The sequence below is a fragment of the Hippocampus guttulatus genome, chromosome 15 (assembly GCF_054856545.1).
Source record: "Hippocampus guttulatus isolate MCC_2025c chromosome 15, RoL_Hgut_1.0, whole genome shotgun sequence".
Classification (NCBI taxonomy): Eukaryota; Metazoa; Chordata; class Actinopteri; order Syngnathiformes; family Syngnathidae; genus Hippocampus; species Hippocampus guttulatus.
The window spans coordinates 14,786,053-14,809,059 of record NC_141275.1 but is presented as its reverse complement, the minus strand read 5'-3'; the positions used below and the strand labels follow the sequence as shown (position 1 = coordinate 14,809,059).

General features: G+C 46.0%; 2 protein-coding genes across 5 annotated transcripts; one reads left to right on the top strand and one right to left on the bottom strand.

The window, feature by feature from the left end:
- Positions 1-2,019: 2,019 nt before the first annotated feature.
- Positions 2,020-10,351, bottom strand: LOC147194114 (alpha-1A adrenergic receptor-like). The gene is made up of 5 exons (XM_086130418.1): positions 10,037-10,351; positions 7,430-7,681; positions 6,878-7,268; positions 4,186-4,307; positions 2,020-3,905 (listed from the first exon to the last, which is right to left on the bottom strand). The coding sequence occupies exons 1-5, from the start codon at positions 10,337-10,339 to the stop codon at positions 3,594-3,596; spliced, it is 1,380 nt and encodes a 459-aa protein (XP_085986544.1). The 5' UTR covers positions 10,340-10,351; the 3' UTR covers positions 2,020-3,593.
- LOC147194113 (hepatitis A virus cellular receptor 1-like) lies at positions 3,654-22,856 on the top strand. 4 transcript variants are annotated; one of them, XM_086130416.1, is made up of 7 exons: positions 3,654-3,803; positions 21,190-21,360; positions 21,710-21,899; positions 21,986-22,134; positions 22,240-22,379; positions 22,450-22,558; positions 22,678-22,856. In XM_086130416.1, exons 2-7 carry the CDS (start codon positions 21,300-21,302, stop codon positions 22,758-22,760), a joined length of 732 nt encoding a protein of 243 aa, XP_085986542.1. In that variant the 5' UTR covers positions 3,654-3,803; positions 21,190-21,299; the 3' UTR covers positions 22,761-22,856. The 4 variants fall into 4 exon arrangements, with proteins under 4 accessions (XP_085986542.1, XP_085986541.1, XP_085986539.1 ...); XM_086130415.1 differs by having other exon boundaries at positions 22,450-22,562; XM_086130413.1 differs by having other exon boundaries at positions 22,240-22,558.
- Positions 22,857-23,007: the final 151 nt, after the last annotated feature.

Sequence of the window (23,007 nt, the reverse complement as noted above, 5' to 3'; positions counted from 1 at the left end):
AAAAAGTAAAACAATTCAAAAGTAGTCTCCTTTCTTGGTTCATAAATGAGAGAGACGGATATTTGTTTTCAGAACGTTTTAAAAATATTTTGATTTAGTTTTTCCCGATTGTCATAATTTTTAATTTTGCACACAAATACACAAAAACTAATACTAAAACTAAACTTAACCAAACATTTCCAGAAAAAAACACAAAAAATGAATAAAAACTAACAAACCAGCTTTGAAAATTAATAAAAACTATTAAATGAAAACTCCCAAACTATCATCAACTTGGCCCCTCAACAGACTGGAGCTTTTCAAAACACTTATAGCACATTTCCATCCTGGGGTGAGCAGGTAACTAGCAACTGTATTCTAATAATTTTTTTTAAAAATAACCCTCTCAATGTTGCGAGTTTACATGTATCTTCTTCCTAATTATTGTGAGAAAATCATTAACATGAGTGTCTCCACGGTAATGAATATCATTTGCTAAAAAAATAAGATGTCACCATAATAGTATCATTCTTCAAAGCAATTTGAAGATATTTCCTACAAAACTAATGGCTCCGTTTCAAAAAGTTTGCTGACCCTCAAAGTTTAAATGAGTCAGTCAGTGCTCTCAAGTGGGTGTGGTAATGGCTCTGAAAAGAGCCTTTTAGTTTGATTATGTGTCCGAGTTGACACCTCACTTCCGAGTCTTTCTAACGGTTTCTTGGCTTTGGCTTTCTTGGTTTCTGTGCCTTTCTTCACAGTAGGTTTCTTCATTAATTTAGCCTGTGTCGGTTTTATTTTAAGCTTCTGTTTAGGTTTAGCAGTGGCATTGGACTTTACATATTTCTGGACGGATGTCAGAGAGCACCGTTTCTTGGAAGAGGACGTCGGCTTCTTGGGTTTGCCAACCTTCTGGATGGATTTCAACCCAACGGAGCTCCTCTTCATGTGTGATTTGGTCTTGGGGGCAGGTTTTTCCTTTGTCACTTTGAAAGAACCAGAAGCGCCAGCTCCCTTGACTTGGGTCAGGGCTCCCCTCTTCTCCAGGCGAACCAGGGAGTGGTTGATGCGCTTGTTGAGCTTCAGCACGTCCACGCCTTTGAGCGCCAGAACTTTCTTGAGCGCGCCCACCGACATGCCTTTGCGCTCCTTGGACTTCACCATCACATGCATGATCCTCACCGAGACGCTGGGCAGTTTGCTCGTTCGTGCTTTCTCTGTCATGATCGCTGTCTCGGTTCTCTCGTTCGGAACAAGCTGTCAGTTTTTGTAGACGAGCTGTCAACTGGAGAGTCGGGGGCGGGGCTTGGAAGGCACATGAGAACCGGAGAGACTCAACCAGCCGCAGCTCTCCACTCGAACGACATTTGTGTTTTCTCTTCCGCGTTTCAGCCCCAAAGTGCGCCGTGAAAAACATCTACCGACACGCTTTGTCCCCTCCAAGCACGATAACACCCTTACCTTTCGACTCGGTTCACATTTCTCTGTAAAGATTTGCAAATTGAGATTTTAGAGCTTTCACAACACCCCGCTACTCAGTCATCCGGTGACGTTCGCAATGACTTTTCCTCACACTTCCTTCTCAAATTGTGCCCAATTGTGAGGTGATCGTCGCGACAAAGCATCGCACATTAGAAGAGAACATCGACCGCAGATTACAATCAAATCCACGATGGTAAATGTTTCATTTTGTCTTTTATTGGTGAAAATCGGTACGGCAGCAAACACAATGTTTGCCACCGTGACTCGGGGCGGTTACTAAACGGAATACGCGTTCGATCTTGTTATCGGATTCCATGACGTCATTTTTGTGAGGAATAATCGAAGAATCCACTCCAGGTGTGTCAGACTTTATTATACGTGGCATGAGGACAAATGGGGGCTATGTCGGACACACAAAAAAGCAAAATAATCCCTTCCTGGGAAAATTAGTTTGCTTCTCCACGAGGCTGAAATAAGACGTGTATTCTTTTTGCAAGTGGACGGCAAGTTGGAAAGGGAAGGAGCTAAGTTGTTTGTGTGCAAGAAAGAAAGTCAACATTCAAGTGAGTCAAATTGACTGTAGTCATGCCAAAAGCAAAATTGATCAAATAAATGCGTTTCACAGTTTCAAGGCAACCCAGACTAGACGGTATGCAGGTTTATATTGTCATCAGACAACCACAGGACCACCACAGTCTTTAGACATCGTGAGCCTTTAGTCCTCTTCAGTAACATTTTGAGTCGTTCATCAAGCCATTCATCAATGCACCAATGCATTTTTTTATTGCCCACCCATTGTGTGCGGACAAAGCCAGGTCATCACAGACCTCTTTAAAAAAAACGTTTCTGGATTGTAGGAGATAAAACAAGAAGGTTGATGAAGATATCACCTATGTTATATGTTTAGCTTAAAACTTTGTATCATAGACAGGTCGACCTTGACTATTAGGTCTCTGTCCTGAACATCCGCTACTTAAAACAAAGAATGTAGTGTGAAGCTGGGCTCCTATTTCCCCTTGAGTGATTAACAGCCCCCCAAGTGTTTTCTTTTGCGTCTCCCACCTTGGGAAAGTCCCTGAAGGCTGTCAAGTGCCTTCGAAGAGGAACCCTAATCTCAAGATTTGTGGACCAACAGATATGGTCTGTACTTTGTCAAAATGCCAAAATCGAACTTTGCTTGACTTTCTTTGTTTCAGATTTCTACATGAGGGGAAGGACTGCCCGCCCCTAATTAATATAATTAACATACTATGCCTATATGTACGTGTGACTGTAGTTGCTCGGGGCTTCCTGATGAAATCTGAGACTCACAGGAGCCCGAATCGATTCGTGTTGTGCCCTGAACGTTCAGTAAAACATCTTGCAAGAACTTCTCCATTTCCAGCCTCTGACTTTTGCACATCAACTCAGCCCGAATCAAACGAACACGCGGAGGACCTGGGGAAGTGGAGAACGGTCAAGGGATCCCGCCGTGTCGACAACAACACGCTTCCCCCTGTTTGATCATCCTCCAACATTGAGAAGAACAGTGGCTGTAAAAAAGAAAAAAAATCCTAGTGATCGGCACTTTTGAAGTGTTTAATAGTCAAGGACTTCCCATAAAACAGGTAGCGGAATAAATGGCGAATGTGCTTCTCCAAGCTTCAAGGTAGGAACTTGTAAAATGTCAAACCAGTCATTCATACGCGGTAGCTTTCGAAAGCACTTGTCCTCAAAAGCAGAAAGCTGGGACCTATCGCAGCTTTAAAAAAAAAAAAAACACTCAAGCGCAGGGAGAACATGCAAACTCAACACGGGAAGGCCAAAGTCGAGTGTCAAACCCAGAACCTCGGATTGTGAGGCAGACTTGGTGACCACTAGCATACCGAAGAAAATGTCTACTGGACATCGAACTCACGGCCTTCAGGCCCGCTTGGTGGCCACGCTGCCACGTGCCTGTTAATAAATATGATCACAAAACACAACACGCTTGTGCGACGGAAGGTCAGTCGAATCAGTTTTGAAGCACACGATCAGTGGCCTACCAACGATGTAACCAGTTTTGTTCCTCCATTTTGTTGTTTCACACCCAAAGTGGCCACAGCTCTTTCCGTATGAGTCTGAATACTTGTACCGTACTGTCCAATTTCTCTGTTTTACTGCCTTTTCACACCCGTGTCTCGCCCACCAGCTGCCTTGGCGAGCGGCGACGCCGGACCCAGCCGAGGTTCTGGTCCGCCCGACCCCGGCAGGAGGTTACGCCCGGCCTTGTTGGAGGAGGACGACCAAGGTGGCGGTTGCAGCTTGGGGGCGACGCATCGCGGGCTGTGGCTGATGGAGGACAGCGTCTGCTGGCTGCCGTTCAGGTAGGATGAGTTGTTGGATCCCTGCTGGGAGCGGTAGTTGTAGTACGCCTGCCAGCCCTGGCGCTTCCGTTTCCAACGGCAGCGGAGGATCCGGATGAAGGCCTGAAGGCACGGTGGGGCGGGGGTGGGGGGGGGTTGCAATTCAATCAATTATTTTTGTCAAGGTCCTCTTTGCATGTATTCTTATTAACAAAGACAAACAATACATCCATCTGTATTACAATAAACAGTACCAGATTTACAACACATAAACGTTTTGCCCTTGCAGGTTAGGTTTACGCTCAAATAAAAGCAAATGACTGATGAAATGAGATGAAGGGCAGTTTCATTTGCGAACTTAAGAAACGCTTTAGCCGCTTACAAGACTGCAAGGGCTTCATACCTGCTTAAACTCGCGACTGTAGCAGGGGTAAATGATGGGGTTCAGGCAGCTGTTGAAGTAGCCCAGCCAGAAAATCACCTTGAAGAAGGTTTCGGGTGGGCGCAAATTTCTGTTAAAAGAGCCTAAAACATACAAACAATTTAAGTTTTATGGAATATGGGAAGATATAACACACAGCAAATGCATACTCCTCTGGACTTTGGTGGTACATTAAATTAAAGGCTGAGCTTGTGAAATGTCAACTGCTATGTTAGCTTCTCTTGCTAGCTACTTCACTTTCAGCTGACTAAATTAATTGTGTTTTCATTTTTGGGTTGTGTCTTTTTTAAGATGGGGGAGGTAAGTTTTCTACACCCCGTTTTTGTTCCGCAATGGCCAATTTCACATTTGATATTCTACCACTGGTTTTAGTGTTGTTGTTGTACCTTTTTAATCGTGACTCACGACAGTTGTTTGACTTAGAATACCCAAGAAGTGACTGCATGCAGACTGATTGCTCACGAATCAGAGTGAGCTGTTGTTGTTTGTGAACATTTGGATCCTCGGGGATTGATGTCACATTTGAGTCCATCTGTTTAAAAAAGGAAGAAGTCATCCAACTGGCTAGCTGCCTTAGGCTACGTAACGCATGGTCCAGTACAGTACCACTCCAGCAGCAGCGTAAGTTGGAAAACTGGAAAGAGGCGCAGGGAAGAGTTCTTGCCACTAAGGGGCAGCATTTGCTATCATCGTTATTCCTGAGAGGCTTCTCACCTTCATCCAGTTTGGACGTTAGTCTAAAGCCCTTGGTGACCCCCCAGGTGAGGCAGGTGCTCCTCACGTCCGAGGCTCTCGTGGGATTTCCGGGATTTGTGGCGGATCGACACTTTATTTTTCCTAGATAACAGATCTCCTGCGAGATGAATTTGTTCTCCTCCGACATGGACTTGTAAGGCCATCCTGTATCGCCGTCTGCTATCTCTGACTATATATGACGAAACCCGGCGCGAAAACCAGCCGTCCGCCACCATAACGAGTGTGTGGCATCATCTTCCCATCATGCATCACTGTCATCCTAACCCAAGTTTGGCTATTTCTTTCCTCTCACACAGGAAGGTTTTATTTTAGCTTGAGTTTGGGGTTCCAGCCTTGTCCTCCGTGTAAACACTGTCAATGACCACACTACTCAAGGGGCTATTTTGGAAACGCAATGTACGACGCTAACAGTGCGCTAACGGTACTATCAATCCATCCGTCCATTTTCCACACCACGCGTCGTCATTCGGATCACAAGTGAGCTTAGGCCGATCCCAGTTGACTTATGGCGAGAGAAGTTGGATAAAAATAATTCTCTCTGTGATAACGGTAAACAAACTTATCAAATGTCCTGCCTGTAACTCATAACTTTAATGTTGTAAGTGTTAAGGGACCGAACAAGCGGCCATTTTAGTCACTATCCAATTTCCTCGATTAATCGGTGATTGGAAATTTATCCTGGCAAATATAGGAAACGGAATTAAACCTAAAACAAATCCCTATTGGCCGTGCCCAACCCAAAATCTCTTGATTGTGAAGCAAAGGTGGTCACCGCTAGGCGACCGCGCTGCCCGTCCTGAATATATTCCACGAAATGTTAACCACATCTGAAAATTAGCATCACAAGCGTCGGTCGACTTCAAGTCGTAAAATCAGCCATATGTTTTGGGTCTATGCTGGCATAAATTAAAGTGAACATTTTTTTTTTAATAGTGGAAACCTTTTTTGTCTTTTTTTTTCCCCCATCTAGAGTGCAGTTTTATTGAGTCGGAAGTGTAGTTCACGACTCAGCAGAAACGAGGCATCAGAAATGCAACGCAGCACTAAAAGAGCAGCAGAGGTCAAAGCGCAGCTATAAAGCAATTTTAAGTGCCCAGGCGGTAAATAAATATACACATGTTATATGATGATGTATTCTTTCATCAAGTCTTGAGGTGTCATTCGAGCACCTCGTCTGAGGACGAGGAACATACGTTGGTGAAAATCTCCATGTCTAAATGAGGTTTTTATGATCAGATTGTCGAACTAACTCTTTCACGGTATGTTAATGTAGAGCAAAGCTGCTGGCAGACATGATGCTATCTCATGTTTTTGCAACTCACAGTAAAAAAAACAAAAGGAAGGGTGGGGGGGGGGGCATCTGAAATAGAACAGAAGCTCTTAAATCGAACCAGATGAGATCCAATGCACTGTTACCCCAAAATTGATACGACACGCAAATGGCCATATAACTAAAAATCGACACCTAAATGTGTTTGGCATTGTGTCGACGTGCCATGTCTACGCATTGTAGTCGTGCGTGAAGTACTGCCTCTGTGAGTGAAAATGCTTTCAGTGAGTCCTTTGTTTTTGTAATACGCAATTTAGTGCACGCAAAAGATTGGTGGGTTTAGTTTTTGCTGTGCTGTTTTTTTTTGTTGTTGTTGTTGTTGTTTCAGACATTATGGAATTTCAAAGAAAGTGATTATGTAGTTATTTATTTTTGTAGTCTTGCACTTCGCAAATGCCTTCTAAAGGGGGCGTTTGCTGTTAGTGGGTGATAGAGACCGGGTTGGACTGCCAACAGTAAAAATCTGCAAACAATCGATGCACATTCTAAATGCATCGGTCAAGCGCTCCCTTTTCACTATTAGCGCAGCTCTTGCGATGGTTAATTAAGACAATGAGAGGTACGTACTGATGGGAAGAGCCAGGAAGAAGGGCAGCCAGCACAGGATGAACATGCCCACCACCACGCCTAGCGTCTTGGCAGCTTTCTTCTCCCTGGAGAACTTGAGCAGCTTGACGGTCAGCGTGCAGCGCCCGGCCGAGCTCGCGCCGCCGCCCTTGGAGGCGGCGCACAGGTCCTGGATCTGCTGATTGCGGCAGTGGATCCTCAGGGTGAGCTCGTTGGAGTCCTGCTGCCGCTCCTTCATCACGCCGGCCTCCAGGTTCTTGGTGGTGCGCTTTGCTACCACATAGACGCGACAGTACATGGCCAGGATGACGGCCAGCGGGATGTAGAAGGAGCCCAGCGAGGAGAAGAGGGCGTAGAATGGCTCCTCGGTGATCACGCACTCGGTGTCGTCCTGCGGGAAGGGTGGAGGAGGTCACACACGAAGTTGTCCGGCGGGCCTGCCATTCACCTTGTGTGAAATTACTCAACCCGGCTAATCTTTCGTACACTACCGATTGTTTTTCCCGAAAATGTGTTTCGGCAAGAGTTGCGTTTTGCGATGGACACGCCCACCTGCGATGGAGGCTGCTTCCATCCGAGCAGCGGTCCGATGGAGATGACGATGGCCAGGATCCAGACGGCCAGCATGGCGAGCAGCGCGCGCCGCTCCGTCACGATGACCGGATACTGCAGCGGGTAGCGCACGCCGATGTAGCGGTCGATGGAGATGACGCACAGCGACATGATGGACGCCGTGCAGCACAGCACGTCCACCGCCGCCCAAATGTCGCAGAAGATGCGTCCGAAGACCCAGTAGTCCAGAATCTGTGCATAAAGATTTGGGAATGGGCATCTCTTGTTTAAAGTGAGTACCTTGGACACAAGGATGCTGTATCGTTCATACAGTGATAATACATGTAGATTGGAGGATGAAAGAGAAGAAGATTGTCCCAACTCAGTGGCAATCATATATTTTTTGCAGAGGATAAAGAATAGATGCCTGTGGGTATTGTTGTATTGGCTGTCAACATGTTTTGCTCCTGCTTGTTTAGCACTGTGGCCTCAATGCGCTAGGTTTTGTTTTGTTTTTTTTGAGCCAGTGTTTAGTGCTAGCGGATTTTCAAATGGCAAAGTTGTGTGGATTGGATCAATACAAAAAGGGTCTTCAATTATGCCCCGAAGCCAACCAATTTTTGCAAGCATGTGCACCCTGGTTTGAGAATTCCCATTTTAGGGGGCCCTACATACCCTCCCCAAATCACACAGCGGCGCCCCCAGGAAGTTGGTTATTTTGGTTTGAAGCATTCGATATGGGGGGGGGGGGGGGATTCCAAGGTTCGATGAACTGAACTCTTAGCGGGGAAGTGTCCCAAATGATCCCGAATTGGAGCAGATTTAGCCCACAGATGGTGGACGTGATAATGAAAAAGATTTTTTTTGCCTACATCGTGTAGCGTGGGTGGCTGGCGTATACTAGCATCAAAGTTTGTTGATCATTTGTGGTGTCTGTTAGATGAAAGAATGGTGTGCAAGGGCTCATTCCTCACAGTTTTTGTGCTTGCCGTGGTTTGAAACTGTACTATGACATACTGCGAGAGAGAGAGAGTGTGTGTGTGTGTGGGGGGGGGGGGGCTAACATTTTGGCTCGTGTGAACCAATAGAAGCTCGCCAAAATCCGTTTCCGTACATCCATCCATCCATCCATCCATTTTCCAAACCGCTTGATCCTCACTAGGGTCGCGGGGGGTGCTGGAGCCTATCCCAGCCGTCTTCAGGCAGTAGGCGGGGGACACCCTGAATCAGTTGCCAGCCAATCGCAGGGCACACAGAGACGAACAACCATCCACGCCCACACTCACACCTAGGGACAATTTAGAGCGTCCAATCAGCCTGCCATGCATGTTTTTTTTGGAATGTGGGAGGAAACCGGAGTACCCGGAGAAAACCCACGCAGGCCCGGGGAGAACATGCAAACTCCACACAGGGAGGCCGGAGCTGGAATCGAACCCGGTACCTCTGCACTGTGAAGCCGACGTGCTAACCACTGGACTACCGGGCCGCCCGTTTCCGTACATTAGACACAAAATATTTTTATGTTGAAGGGCAACATGGTCAAATCGGAGTTTGTAAGTTCTTCCCATGTTCTCCCACGTTCCAAAAACCTGCTTGATCACTTTAATGGGGAGCAAACAACTTGCACGTGACTCAACAATGCTTCCGATGGGCCGGCAGAGGGCGCAAGAAATTATATACAGTATACATGATGCTTTATAATTAATGCAAAATGAACTCTCCGTCTGTTTTTTTTTAAATCGGGTTACTTACGGACTACAAAATAATAAATAAATAAATAACAATTCAAGTTTGAAACAATCAGATGAAAAATAAATAAATAAACACATTTGGCTGTAACCGAGCATACCTTTGGTTCAATTAGTCAATCGATATTTTCATGTGTATCAATATACAAAAGTCCGAAAGTTGGAATACACATTTTAAATTAACCGGCATATTTTACCAAACGTTCATTTGTATCTTATATATTGTTCATGTGTTGTTCCCAATTGTGCAAGTAATAACTCTAGCAGTTGTTCAGAGCAATATTTGTATGATAGTTATATATTTTGCAGTAGTTATAAATTAACCGTTTTATTCAGCAACAGGTGGATTTTTTTCCCCCTGAAACATTAGTTATAAATTACAATGCATGGTAAAATCTGTATTGCACAACCTTTTAGAGGTCAAACCTAAAAACAAAAAAAAGAAAATATCTCAAACGCCTGAAAAACAAAGTGAAAACGTATTTTTAAATCAGCATCAAAAAATATATTTGATCATACATAAAGCCAACCCTGATTAAACTTCGCTGTTGACCATTGTCGTGGAATCACTGAAATGAATGTTGTTTTTCCCCCATCTAAATGCAGTTTTAAAACATTATAGAACCCCTGCATCATTGTTTTTTCCCCCTTATGAACACTTGGGACGACTACACGACTGTAGTTTCGTTGGAGAGACGAGTACTGTATATATTTTTCCCCCCCAAGTGGCGTCAAAGGTTTGAGCAGCACTATCGTAGCGTAACAATTCGCCGGATGCAACTTCAAAAACCAAAAACGCGCAGCAGTAACCGAGCTCCTTCGTCACGTCGTATGTCGAGTCGGCCATGCGCCGTCTCACCTCGAGCGTGGCGGACACCGGCAGCACGGTGGTGCTGAGCAGCAGGTCTGCGATGGCCAAGTTGATGATGAAGTAGTTGGTGGGGGTGCGCAGGTGGCGGTTGCACACCACCGACAGGATGACCAGCAGGTTGCCCACGATGGCGAAGGCGATGAACGAGGCCAGCAGCATGCCCACCGGCACGGCACGGCTCAGCTCCGGCGGCGCGTGCTTGCTGCGGTTGCCCGTGGCGTTCGAGTCCGCCTGTGGCGCCTGCGAGCCGGCCAGGGGCTCCAGGGACGAGCCGTTCGTCCACAGGCTCATGATGCCCGGCAAAGTCGGAGAGGCCGGGGAGTGGGGGTAGGGGTCGGGGTTGGGGGGTGCTGGGACAAATCAAATATGGAATTCTGTGGCAGTCAAAGCTCCGTAACTGTTAAGGAATCCGGTTGTTTTGGTGTCATATCCGCGGAAAGTGAGACGTCGCTGGCTGTCTGTCTCCCAACGGGGCTCCTCGTCGGCCACAAAAGTGCTGATTCAGTGGCGGGTCACGGAGCCTTGTGTCCTTTTATGGTCCAAGTGTTTTAATGTGGGAAAGTTCCGACGAGAGGAGGAGATAGAAAGGAAGAGAAAACACACATACACGCGCGCACACACCCACGGCCAACCTGCAGCATCCTTCCTTCCACTCGCCGCTCGAGCTGCGCTGTGCGCGCGCGTTCACTTTGCATCACGAAGCCTTTTGGCTCAAGAGTGCAACACGTCCACCGGCGAATCACGAAGGCGTAAAAATCTGTTCGCCACTGCAGAATCACGTTGGTCGTTTGACTTTCAATGCGGGCATATTTCAATTTTACCGTGAGGAGGTGACGTCATGAACATGCGATTGAAAGGCGAGCCGTGGACATTGAAAAAAAAAAAAAAAGCTAATTAAGTGGAAAGGTTAAAGTAGCATTTCAAACTGGCATTGGCATCGCATTATCAGCCGTGTACTATTTGCTGCTTTCTTATCACCCCCAAGTGTATGTATTTTATTCATTAAAAACCCCACAATCAGTTAATTGATTCACTGTGAATGTTAGAAAAAGAATGGAACATGAACACGTGTTTACATGCGTTTTATTGTGAGTAAAAAAAGTCAAAGTGAAAGAATCAAAGTGACATTACAAACACATATGATGCATGTAGGAATGAAATGGTTCATTTTGTGTAAAATAAACCTATTAGTGGATAGTAAAACAAATGGAATTAATTGAGCTCATCCAATCGTTGGGTGATTGTCGAAAAAGGTTTTTCAAAATCGAATTAATAAATACATAAATGCACCCCCGTTTCATTTTTAAAATCAAATGTGCCCTATAGAGCACCTTTTCCAAGTGTAAAAAAAGAGGTTATATTCTGGTAATATTAAACATAAGACCCCCCCCCCCCATAAAAAAAAATCTCACCTACACCCTGTTGTCACCTGCTCAACATATTGTACTGAGCAGCCCGGACTGGTATACGCACGTACACGTCGTATACCGTTGGGCCGATTTGCAAGCCGACGTAACACCGCATTCCTTCACCGTGGTGACATTCACAAGGCTCGTGTTTTTCCCTGAAGAATGCAGCCGCATTCAAACACTGTTAAATTATAACAGGGAGGAGGAGGAGGAGGAGGCGGCGGCTGATTTAGCGGCTGTGGCTGCAGCAGCCATCCATCCGCTAAGGCAACTTAACAACAAGGCTGCTGTCATCATTTGTCAGATAACATAGCAACCGCAAAGTGGTTTCCTCATCAGAATGCCGCGCTCCACTGCCTTTGTATTCCGCAACGCAAAATGACTTAACTTCATCTCGTTATCAGAGCAATGCAGCGGAAAAACCTGGGAAGTTGTACGGTTGGGCCACTGCAGCGGGCTAACTTTAAAGTTTAGTGCAGAAATGAATGGATGTCTTACAGAAGAACGTGAGATGAATCACTGGTCTTACTTTTGAGCAGAATATTTTGTGAAACAAGTGAATCACAGCGCAGAAACACATAGGCCTATCCCCCCCCCCACCCCAAAAAAAAACAAAACACCATTGAAATGTTCAACCAAACAACAACAGTTTGTCAAACATAACTCCGCTAACGGAAACTAGCATCTGTTAGGTTAATCATAAACCTTGAAACAGCTGCTACATTAGCACATGCGCAGCATCAACGCAACAAAAGAGCACAAGTAAAATGCTCCCCGGCATATATTGTCTTGCAGTGAAGCCACAGCCGGTTGAGACGAAGCCTCGGGCGCTGTGACTTTGCGGCCACTCGGCTAATTGTCACCCTGTGGTGGTGTTGACTGTGACTCCTGCCCTCGTCGAATGTCTTCCACTGATAGCGGCCTCAACCGATAGCTCATTTCTCAAACGTGTCGTGAACAAGCTTGAGGCGCTTCTTTGATAAAACAGCAAAACAAACACACGCGGGGATGTGAGAAGTTGCCGTGTGTGCGCACGCGCGTGTCTATCTATCATCGGCCACATCAAGCCGACTCTGCCCGCTAACACTTGAACGATTTCAATATTCCGCCGCAGCTGTATGACGGAGCGATCTGCATCAGCATCATACGCGCTTCTCGGCTGCTTTAACGTTGTAATGAGAGCCGCGCTGGAGCGAAAGATGCTAACGGATTTGATTGACGCCGTCAAGTGTTTTCTCCCACGATATCGCGGTTCATCGTTCATGGCCCTGCGATTGTAGGCTCTGTTTGCTGCTCCGTGGGTTGAAGTAGCAGTTGTTTGGAGGTTTTATAGTGAGCATAACATCGATGCGCATTTCCATTAGCCTGTCGGTGGCCTTGCGCATTGCGTGTTAGCGTTAAGCTAGCAGACTGTTGTTTGACAAAGTTTTGTTTTTGGTTTGTTTTTTACAGCGAGTGAGTCAGAACAGGGCATCAGCAGTATTTTTTTGATGTGTTCTAAAGTATCCACAAAATATTTTTAGTTTTTTGGTTTTAAATATGGTCTCTATATCGCGAAAGTACAAATACAGTGGAAGATAGGGATCGGCTTTCGGCCAGAGAGCGTACATTACAGCTGCCTCTGGCGACCTAACAAGCATGTGAATCATCTCGTTAATCAAAAATATGAATACTTGAGATGATGTGCCTTTTTTTTTTTTTTTCCCGAGGAGATCTGGATCGTCTTGCAAGCGTCGTGTTCCCACGACCCGCAGCGTTGCCATGATACCAAAGCTTCTGTCATCATGCCAAATGTTTCAAACACAGAGGAATTAACGCTACCATTTTGGCAGCTTATCGCTGTTTGACGTTTGGCTACAGGGAATTCTTGATTTATCATTGACTCAAATCATTGACAAAAACATGCTTGAAGACTCAAAATTGTCGAAAGCAAAAAAAAAAATCATCTGTGCCCTGGGATACGGGTTGCATGATTTTTATTTTTATTTTTTTGTAGTTGACGCCAAGCAAGGTTGATACAATTAAGATAGTTGATTTCACTCAGGCATCCGTGTAATTAATTCCAAACAGGTGATTGGCGATTAATCGACTTTGAGCTACAATCGTCACTGCGCGGTGCTTTTGTCGACGAGTCTGCTCCAGGTTCACGCGGCTTCCATGAGGACAAGCGAATTTAGTTTTTGGACCTTTGCCAGTTGGTTTCCAGCGAGTTGGGTTGCATATTAAGCGATTTATTCCCGAGGTTAAAGCAGAGCAACCGGAGAGCGCCGTCTGTCTCGCAGACAATCTCACACACCCACACGGAGGTCAAATGGAGCTTTTACTGCTTGACTCTGTTTATGTCTGAAGCCATTAACGGATGTTTGTTACTGCCGCAAGTGAGCGTAGACGAACGAGTCAGACGTCGGGCGGTCCGTCAGAGGTGACGTGGCGGATGCGCGCGTCGCTGGCGAGACCTTCGAGCCAAGCGCAAACTCACCTCCATAGAAGGAGCAGCGGTGCATTCCTGCGCCACCATCAGCTTCGGATTTTGACTGAGATTAAATCATTTTGGTTTTGGGGAATGCTCGCCGGGGATGGAGGTGCTCACATGAGGAAGAATTCTTTTTATTTGTCCCACTAAGTAAGGAGACAAATAACCGTAGCCCAAACCCCGACCCGAACTCTGCAAACACAAACAGTTCGGCGGCACATGTCAAGAGACAACCGAACACTCACTGTCGCCTATTCTTTATCCTCTGCAAAGAATGACTAATATCAGTGGGGCATCGATAAGCTTAGAGGAAGCGACATGTCTCAATGTTCAGAATATACTGCAGGTGGCCTCAGGTGAGCAGCACAGTGTCCATTCCATTGATGCAATATGACAAAAACCTTTTGTTTAATTTGTTTTTTATTTTTTTAAGCCCTCTGTTGCTCAAATATTTGGTGGTGAACTATTTAAAAAAAAAATTAAATCACGTTAGTCCTATACCCTGACTCTTATTAAAACGTGGATTCTCTGGCGTATTTTTGTACAGTAACTTTAAGGATAACTTTGAATAAGCATTAAAACGTCGCCATTGGGGCTGCGACATTGACTTATTGTCTTGCAAGGCTAAACATGGCACAATGTCGCCCCAATTTCAACTGTGCATTCCTAGAATTTTGCCCCCCCCCCCCAAAAAAAAAATGCTGCAGTCGTCTTGGAAAGTCGACAGAGCGCCTTCATCAGGAAATTCCTATTTTATTAGCTCGCGAGAGAATATTTATTTCTCTTTTCTACGGTTACCAGAGGTGAGCAGAGTCGCCGACAATTGTACTCAAGTAAGAGTATTGTTACTTTCAGAAAAATAGGACTCAAGTCAAAAGAAAAATCACTCAAATGTATCCGAGTAGCCACTTCCCTGGCGTGCTGTCCCAAATGAACATCTCAAGGTTTAAAAAAAAAACACAAAAACAAAAACATACCACCAAATTTGGAGATACCTGCGAGATCAAGCTCCAAATTTAGCCTCTCCCAATACTCGCCCTCAGCCGGCCGAGACGCGAGCCTCCGTTCTTGGATAAACTCTCGGCCGCGAAAGTTATTTGTTGTGTTTCCCTCTTGGGCGCAGTTTGTCTTGCGCTGTCCCGACCGGGCCGGTGAGTTATGGCGGCGGGGAGCGCTCGCTCGGGCAGCTGCTGGCAGTTTGACCGCTGATGGATGGGCGAGGCCCGTGACGGCCGACAGACGTCATCCTGCAAAGGGAAGCGGGCGGCAACATTCATCCATTCATTGATTGAGTCGTGGAGGCCACCGAAGAGTCTGTCAAAGTCATTTGGGGCTTCATTAACGCAAAGTGACAGTTCACGATCAGGTGCCATTAAGGCCAAATAACATTTACCTCTCACACTTGACATAACTTGCACACTCAAAAAAAAATCCTCACACATATTTATAACTCACGTCCTGAAAAACCTCAAACGTGCGTCAAAATCCTTACACATACCTGAAAGCCTCTCTCACATAGCAAAAAATGGTCATACACACAAACGATTCACTGATAAAATCCTCCCCCCAAAACCTTTGGACACACATCCAAAAAGTTCTCGATTGGCCGTCAGCTATCCCTGAGTGAGCGGCAGCTGTTAATTTGGGCCTGCATTGCACGTCTGTGGCTCAGCATGATGTCATGAGATGGCAGATAAATAGTGCGCCAATCTTGGGCAGCCGTTCAATAGTACCCCCCCCCCCCCCACCCCCACCACCACCACCCCCGCCACGTCTAATTTACGTCATTGGACTGGCAACAAGGTTTGCTGTAATATAAAGTCAAAGCTGAAGAAGTGGCTGACACTGCTCTGCTTTTAGAGAGTCACGTCAAGTCAGCAAACAACATTAGCATCAGGGAAAGAAAAATGACAGAAATGAGCATATCTGCTTGCTGTGCTCAGTGGGACAGGTTAAATGCATTTTATTATGACCCGCCTTCTATTTGAAATCCGTTTTAAAAAAATATTTGAGACAAAATTTTCATTTCCTTCTCAGTCTGAAATCTAAGCTAGCTGGCTAATTAGCTTACTAGCTTTTTAAGTGATTTTACTGATGAGGTCAACTGACCATAGAGCTAATGTGAGCCATTTTGTCTTTGTCATAGCAGAAATTAACTTTAAAAACAACAACAACATATTTTCCTTGTCTTCATTTTACTCGAGCTGAGTTTTTCCTCGGTCTTATGTCATTTTTAAGCTGCTGTGTTTCTGTGGCAGTCCTTACAGGGGTAAAAATTAATCCATTTAGCTAAAGTTAGCTTAAGCAGGTTGAAATAACTTATTTTGGTCTTGATTTTTCTCAAACAGTCGCGCCTTCTCTTTGTAAGAACACAGCAGCTCAAACGGATTCTCTTGAGCCCATTTTATGGACTTTTAATTTTCCTGCTCGGGGGGCTGAACATTGATCCACTTTCCCTTTAACACAGCTGAAGTTTATTTGAAGAAAAAAAACACACACAAAAAACACAACACAACAACTGCTGAAATCTCCCGCACCCACAATCCTTCTTTCTGTGCTGCATGTCCATCTCACCACCCGCACTTTCACGTCCTGCTAATGTATTCGTGACACTTAACATGCAATAGCAGCCCTATTTGGTGTATCTGTGTCTGTGTGTGTGTGTGTGTGTGTGTGTCCCCCCCCCCCCCCATCCCCTTTCACCTTTTCCCTGTATTGACTGTGTTCCCGACCAGCCGAGGAGTTATGTCCCCCGAGCGGGGCGCCCAGTTTAGCCACTGATTCCATCAATGCGACACTTGTGAGGAATTTGGCTATCCTTCACCTGCCCACCGGCAGCCCCGCGGGTCCCGAACGTGATCCGACTTGGCGCCGCGCTCATTTGGAACTAAGTGGCGACACAATAAAACTTTCGCAGTGGGAAGCTGGTACATTCAGTCAGAAATGAATCATGTATTTTTTTTGAGCCCGGATGACGGCTAGCTGAGCCGCTGAGACGTTTCTAACGACGATAATGTTGTTGCTAAGCGGCAGGTGGGGGTCAGTGTGGAGATGATGAAGAGAAGTCCAGCTGGAGCCTTGAATAACAGCCTGAAGCCGTGGTCTTGTTTTTTTGCCTTAAAAAGATGGTATTCTGGCGCACGCAAACACAAACACACACACACACAGGCACACACACACACACACACACACACTCAGGCGCGCACAGTCGGCCTTAACTATTTTTAATCCCCACTGAGAATCTTTCAGCCGCATTCATTTTTATCTTCTCCAATTTGAAACGATATGTTTGGGGTTTATTTTTGACAGTACAGTATTCAGGCACAATGCAGCGCATTCGGTAGAGTGCCTCGTTGTGGCGTGACGGGCCGGCCAGCACTCGGGCCTGACATGCAGCGTGATTAAAAGCGCCAAGCAGAGGCAGAAAAGGTCCCCAACGAATCTCCAGTAATAGTCTTGGCTCCCATGAAGTCGAGGCGATACTGTACACGCCGGAAGGTTTTGTTGTATGCTGCGTTTGTACGCGTTGCTGCTCGGCGGCTGTTAAAATGGCAGTCGGTGGCATTCGTCTGACACGTTAGCATGAAGCTAACAGACTTTTGTGATTTTCAATCATGTGATTCGGTACAAGCAATTAACTCATTCAGTACCAGCCAATTCTGGACCATGTCTGAAAAGACGTTTAAAAACGTCTTTGGGAGTGAATGAGTTAAGTTGTTTATATTTACCCTGATAAAATGTGAAGTGAAAATGCGCTCCGGTGTGTGAATCAATGTCGCCACAGAAAACGTCAGACATGTGGATCTTGTTAAGCGTTTTGCTCCGAAGACGTGGACCCTCGACGTTCATTTTCTCTTCTCCGGTCCTGACAAATGTTGAGATGTTTGGACTGCAGCTTGAACCTCAACTTTGATCTAAAGTGGTTGATAATCCCGCCGTAAAACGGTTACGAGAGCAGTAAAGGATGTCGAAGGCGAGCTTACTGTAAAGTCGGCAGAAGCGAAAGCAAGGCAAACGCAACGATTGCGAGGACAGAAGTTGATTCGTTGTTTTATCGTGAAACGTTATGCGCGCTTGTGCTTTCGGAAGCTTGGCGAGCCGGCATCTCAAGTGCGACGGGGGTGGGGGGGGGGGGCATAGTTTAAGACCGGCCGTCATCCTCAGAACTCTTTCCAAAGTGATGAAGACTTGTTATTTTCTCGTGATTGTTGCATTTTCATCATTTGGGAAGAAAATCCTCTTAAGAATGAATTCAATCACGCGCTTGTTTCAGCGCGTCTCGGCTTTGATGTCAAGTAGCCTCCCAAGTTTTCCTCCCTCCCGTCTGAACTTGAAGCTCGCGACTTTGTTTACGAGTCGGTGAGGAGATAAAATAGCCGAAACCTTTTAAAGGGCCGCAGCAACTCAACTGTTCAGCTCAAAATCGAAGCCCCCTTTTTTTTTTTTTTGACCGGCATCTGTCATTGGTGAGTTTCATTCGCTCTTTATGTCGTCGTCCCCCCCCCCCCCAAAACACAAAGCGGCATTATTCTCCATACAGTGTCCATTTGGTGTATTTTCCATGTCTACATTTGTTGTGAATTGAGTAAAAAAAAATTTTTTTCAAATTTCAGGTTAAACTCCTGGAATAATTTTATTGAAGGTTTTTGGATAATTTGGAAAATTAAAATGAACTCCGAGAAAATTTGTCCTCAAACCAGATAAGACACTGCAATGGTAAGAACATGTTCTGCTTTGTGAATAAAAATGAATCACATTTCAGTGTCTTCTGCCAGAAACCAAATAACTTGATCTCACCGATCTGATGATGAGTTTGTCATTTTTGGGGGGCTCGGAGTTCCAAGCTCAGAGTCGCGGCAAATTTACGACATACGACTTGCGGGGCAGACGGGTTTGGGCACGTACCCTGCGATCACGTAAATACATATTGGCATTAAAACGCGTAAGGCACAAATGGGATGATGCAACCGCCGTGAATATTCGTTTCACCGAAGACCGTTTCTCGGTCGGCCTTTGGCGCGAGGTGTGTTTGTGAATGATTTATATGTGGCCTGCGATTGGCTGGCGCTCGGTCCGGGGTATCCCCCGCTTCTCTCGCCAAAAGTCAGCTGGCATAAGCTCCGGCTCACCCATTACCCAATTGTCCTCAATTGGCTGGCTAGCACGTTCGTCCCCTTCCTCACTGTCGCTTTAGCGATATTGCGCGGGAGTAAAACGGCAAACCAGGCGATTGCCTTCACGGTTGCTCTTAGCCCGCGTTGTTGATTGCATTTTGTACGTCTTCCTTTTTTTTTTTTTTTTTTAAACTGACGTTGGCGTATTGACACTTTAGCCACAATGGACTGCATCTGCCAAGATGTGTGACACCACCCGCCTCTGTTTCCGCTTCTTGGATGGGATGCCACATTTTCTTAGTCTGTTATTGCATCACGATTAAAACATAAATAATATAAACATCGTAATAAAAGCTAAACAGGTTCACGAACCTGAAGTTTTGTGTAATCCAAGGTTACTCTAGTTGAGAAAAACAATAACAAAAATGGGGGGGGAAAAAATTACATATCATAAAAAGAACAACTACATTTTAACATTGATAAAATTAATTTGAATTATCGCCAGAATGTTTTCTGTCTTTATCTTGGTCAATTCATCGCATACCTGAGAGCTCTCCAGCTTCATTTTAAGTGCATGTATTTCGGTGTTGATGTATGTCCGTAAAGAAGACGGAAGGTCAAGCACTTGTTTGAGAATTCTTTTCTTTTTTACGCAATACTTTGTGACCATTTTTTTTTAATCTTGCACTCAGCAAACACTCCAAATATTTAAAAATAAAAAACCTAAAACTAATAACAACTCAACTACAAGGAAGGCGTTTTTGAAAGAAATGGAAACTAATAATAATGGACACAAAGCTCTAAAAACTCATGAAAACTAACAGAATTTTTTAAAAAGTCAAAATCAAATAAAAACCAATCATAAAAATTATTATGAAAAATCCCAAACTATTCCAGACCTAACGCCGCTTTCATCTTGTCCCTGCAGGGCACTTTAATGCGGCGTTGCTTGGACACTTTTCCCATGAAAAGCTGTTGACACGGCAGCCAGTTGAACATGTTTGTGGAATACGAAGCAGCCATTTCATTCCACATCGTCCCGAAATGTATTTCACGCGACAGTAAAATTGTCTTCCGGCGCCATTCGCGCATGCCTGTCGCCATGGCAGCCATTGATTTAAAACCCGACTGTCCTTCTGTCCTCCCGCCTCCCGTTGTTCCTTTTCCACCATCTGCCCTCTCCTTGTCTCAGATTGACTGCGGGGCCAAATTAGCATCCCGCAAACAAACATGGCGGCCGCGCGCGCGGGTGTAAATGCTGATGACGCAACGGGGGGCGGCGCGCTCCTCAACGCCAGACGGATCGGTATCGGGCTCGTCACCGAGACGCTCGAAGGCACTTCGGCGAGCAGAAGTGAGCGAGCGGCGCAAAGACGCGAAAAGTCACTCGACAACGTCGGGCCTTTCATGACGGTGGTTGTCGGGTGAAGCGCTCAGAGGTCACGGCTTCACCTGGAGAATGATGGAGACGATGACGACGACGATGATGCCGATGATGATGTAACGGCGTGGCTTTCCAATCCGTCTCGTCTTGCTCAGCGGGCGCTTTTGTTCCCGACTCGGTGATGTTTTTCCAAAGGTGACGGCAGGCGACATGATGTTCCGTGACACAAATTAGCCTGAGTGTTGTTTTGTATTCGCGGGCACACCTTTGGCGCTCGCTCCTTTCCCGGAGGCTTTAAACCTCATCTGAGTCTTGAACCTAAATTGGGAGGATCTGGGTCACTCGCGTCATTGTATTCAAATCCATGCACCCCGTCATTGGCCTCGCTGTCTATGGGGCACCTCATTTCCACAAGACGAGAGTCTGGGTCTATGTTATGCTTATCTCTCTTCCTGATATTTTCAGGCAAAGTAGTTGAAACTTGCAGTCGTGTTGGTCAGATGCCAACGTGAATATCATCTATAGGTCCAATGCAGGCCATTGGCTCCATAACGCCGTGTTTGCTTTTCCAATTTAAGGAATCTAATTAGACAGGAATGAAGACCCGACATGAGAACGGCTGACCTTTCACCTCGGACTGTTTGCATTGCAGCGCCGTATGATAATTAGACAGGGCAGAGCTCCCCGAAATGAAAGCAACTGATGGTTTTTGTTTTGTTTGTTTTTTTAACTCGCCTTTCTTTTTCCCGTCATTTCCGCAGCAGAAACTGTTTCTAAAAATAGCGCGGAATGGAAAAGGGAAGCGACAAAACTGAGTGGTCTGCTCGGCCGTGGCCGCGTCCGTCGATCTCATGGGAGCGCAAAGCTGAACATGCCGCCGCTGCTGCTGCTGCTCCAGCTCTACGTCTTCGCCTGCGTCGCCGGCGTCGCAGGTGAGTCCGGACAGGAAGAGAGGCACGTCATTGCTGAAAACTGGTGGGAAAAAAATGGACCAGCTAAGAAATAAGGAATCATTTTGAATAATCACGATGTGAAGTTGGATGTAGACCGAAACATGTATCTCCAAATGTTTATCGATATGAAAACTACTCTTGAAAACAGTTAGAATTTGGGGCTTGCCAATGAAAAGCTTGTGTCGAATATGCAGATGTTTTATTTTTTTTTTTTATGAAATAGAATATGTTCCTACCTTGTCAGATACGAACAGTACAACACTTTGAGATGCATATTTTCGTGATAAAATGACGGCGCTGCAATATGATTTGGGCGCGGCCGCTTCAGTGTGGGCGGGTCCTGCGGAGACGGTGGTGGGCGTGGCCGGGCGCAGAGTGTCTCTACCGTGCCGGGTGGCGGCGGCCAAACGGAAAGGCGTGCACGTGTGCTGGGGGAGAGGCGAGCCGGCCTTCTTCTCCTGCCACAACGTGCTGGTCAACGCGGTGGGCCAGCGCCTCATGTACAAGAGTTCGTACAGGTAGGCCGCTCTGCTCCGGGGACTACATGTCCCAGAATGCTTTGCGATAGCAGCCCCAAAACGGAAGACTCCTCCTCCTTTTTCAGGTACTCGGTGTCTTCCGCCCCAAGCGAGGAGCGCCAGCTTTCCATCTTTAACGTGCGCCTCTCGGACTCGGGCCTCTACCATTGCCGGGTTCAGCTGCCGGGGCCCTTCAACGACAAAACCTTCTCCGTCCTCCTCATCGTCATTCCACGTCGGTTCACCAAATGCCGTTTCGATCGATCGATAGAGAATGGCTTCACGTGAACTCTGGGGGAAAAAAAAAACACTCAAATGGTTTCTGAACACATTCCTTCAGGCGCCGGGAACCTGAACACACCACCGACGATAAAAGGTGGAAGTACGGACGCGGGAACAGGAAGTGATGTCACGCAGAGCGTCCAATTGTGGGAGGGCTCGGTAGACGACACAACCGGACCGGTGGTGGCGCGCGTGCGGGTATGGGCGACGCAGCTTCTGGCCGGTGGCGCAAGTTGGTGTTTTGCTGACGGTGGCGTCACGGTAACAGAAGCCCGTTCGGCGGCAAGACGGCCACAATCTGCGAATGTTCCTCGGAAACACCCTCAGAATGGCCTTCGTCGTCTTCAGTCCCGCAGTGATACTGACCGCCGCTTACAGTCAGTGCGCTCGAGTCCAACTTTTGCATAATTGCGCATTAAAAAAATAAGTTCATTCGGTTTCCGAAATTGCATCCTCTCGTTTTACTTTTGGCGTTTGTGTTCATTATTGGCCGCAGGAATCTGGAGGTCCAATCGGAGAGCAGTGACTGGCAGCAGCGGGAGCCAATCAGAAGAGGCAGAGGACGACGTCTACGTGTAGAATCGGGCGGAGCCTAATTTGCTGATTTACGGCCTTACAAAATGGAAATGGAGAGAAATCAATTTGCCTCATAAATCAATAAAAAAAACAACAACATTCATTTGTATTAATATTCACTTATTTTGGTGTATTTTTTACAGTTGGTAGGACCGTTTATTCTTGTTAAATTTATTTTTATTTATCTTTCATAATGAGAACAAGCCCCTTTTTTGTTTGGTTTACTTTTTTTTTTTTACCAGCTTTTGAG

Coding starts and splice junctions, on each gene's coding strand:
- LOC147194114 (XM_086130418.1), bottom strand. CDS start 10,339: ATGAGCCTGTGGACGAACGGCTCGTCCCTGGAGCCCCTGGCCGGCTCG. Junction 7,682..10,036: donor CGGTGTCCGCCACGCTCGAG/GTGAGACGGCGC, acceptor CTTTATGCACAG/ATTCTGGACTACTGGGTCTT. Junction 7,269..7,429: donor GGAAGCAGCCTCCATCGCAG/GTGGGCGTGTCC, acceptor CCCTTCCCGCAG/GACGACACCGAGTGCGTGAT.
- LOC147194113 (XM_086130413.1), top strand. CDS start 21,300: ATGCCGCCGCTGCTGCTGCTGCTCCAGCTCTACGTCTTCGCCTGCGTC. Junction 21,361..21,709: donor CTGCGTCGCCGGCGTCGCAG/GTGAGTCCGGAC, acceptor CGGCCGCTTCAG/TGTGGGCGGGTCCTGCGGAG. Junction 22,559..22,677: donor GATACTGACCGCCGCTTACA/GTCAGTGCGCTC, acceptor TATTGGCCGCAG/GAATCTGGAGGTCCAATCGG.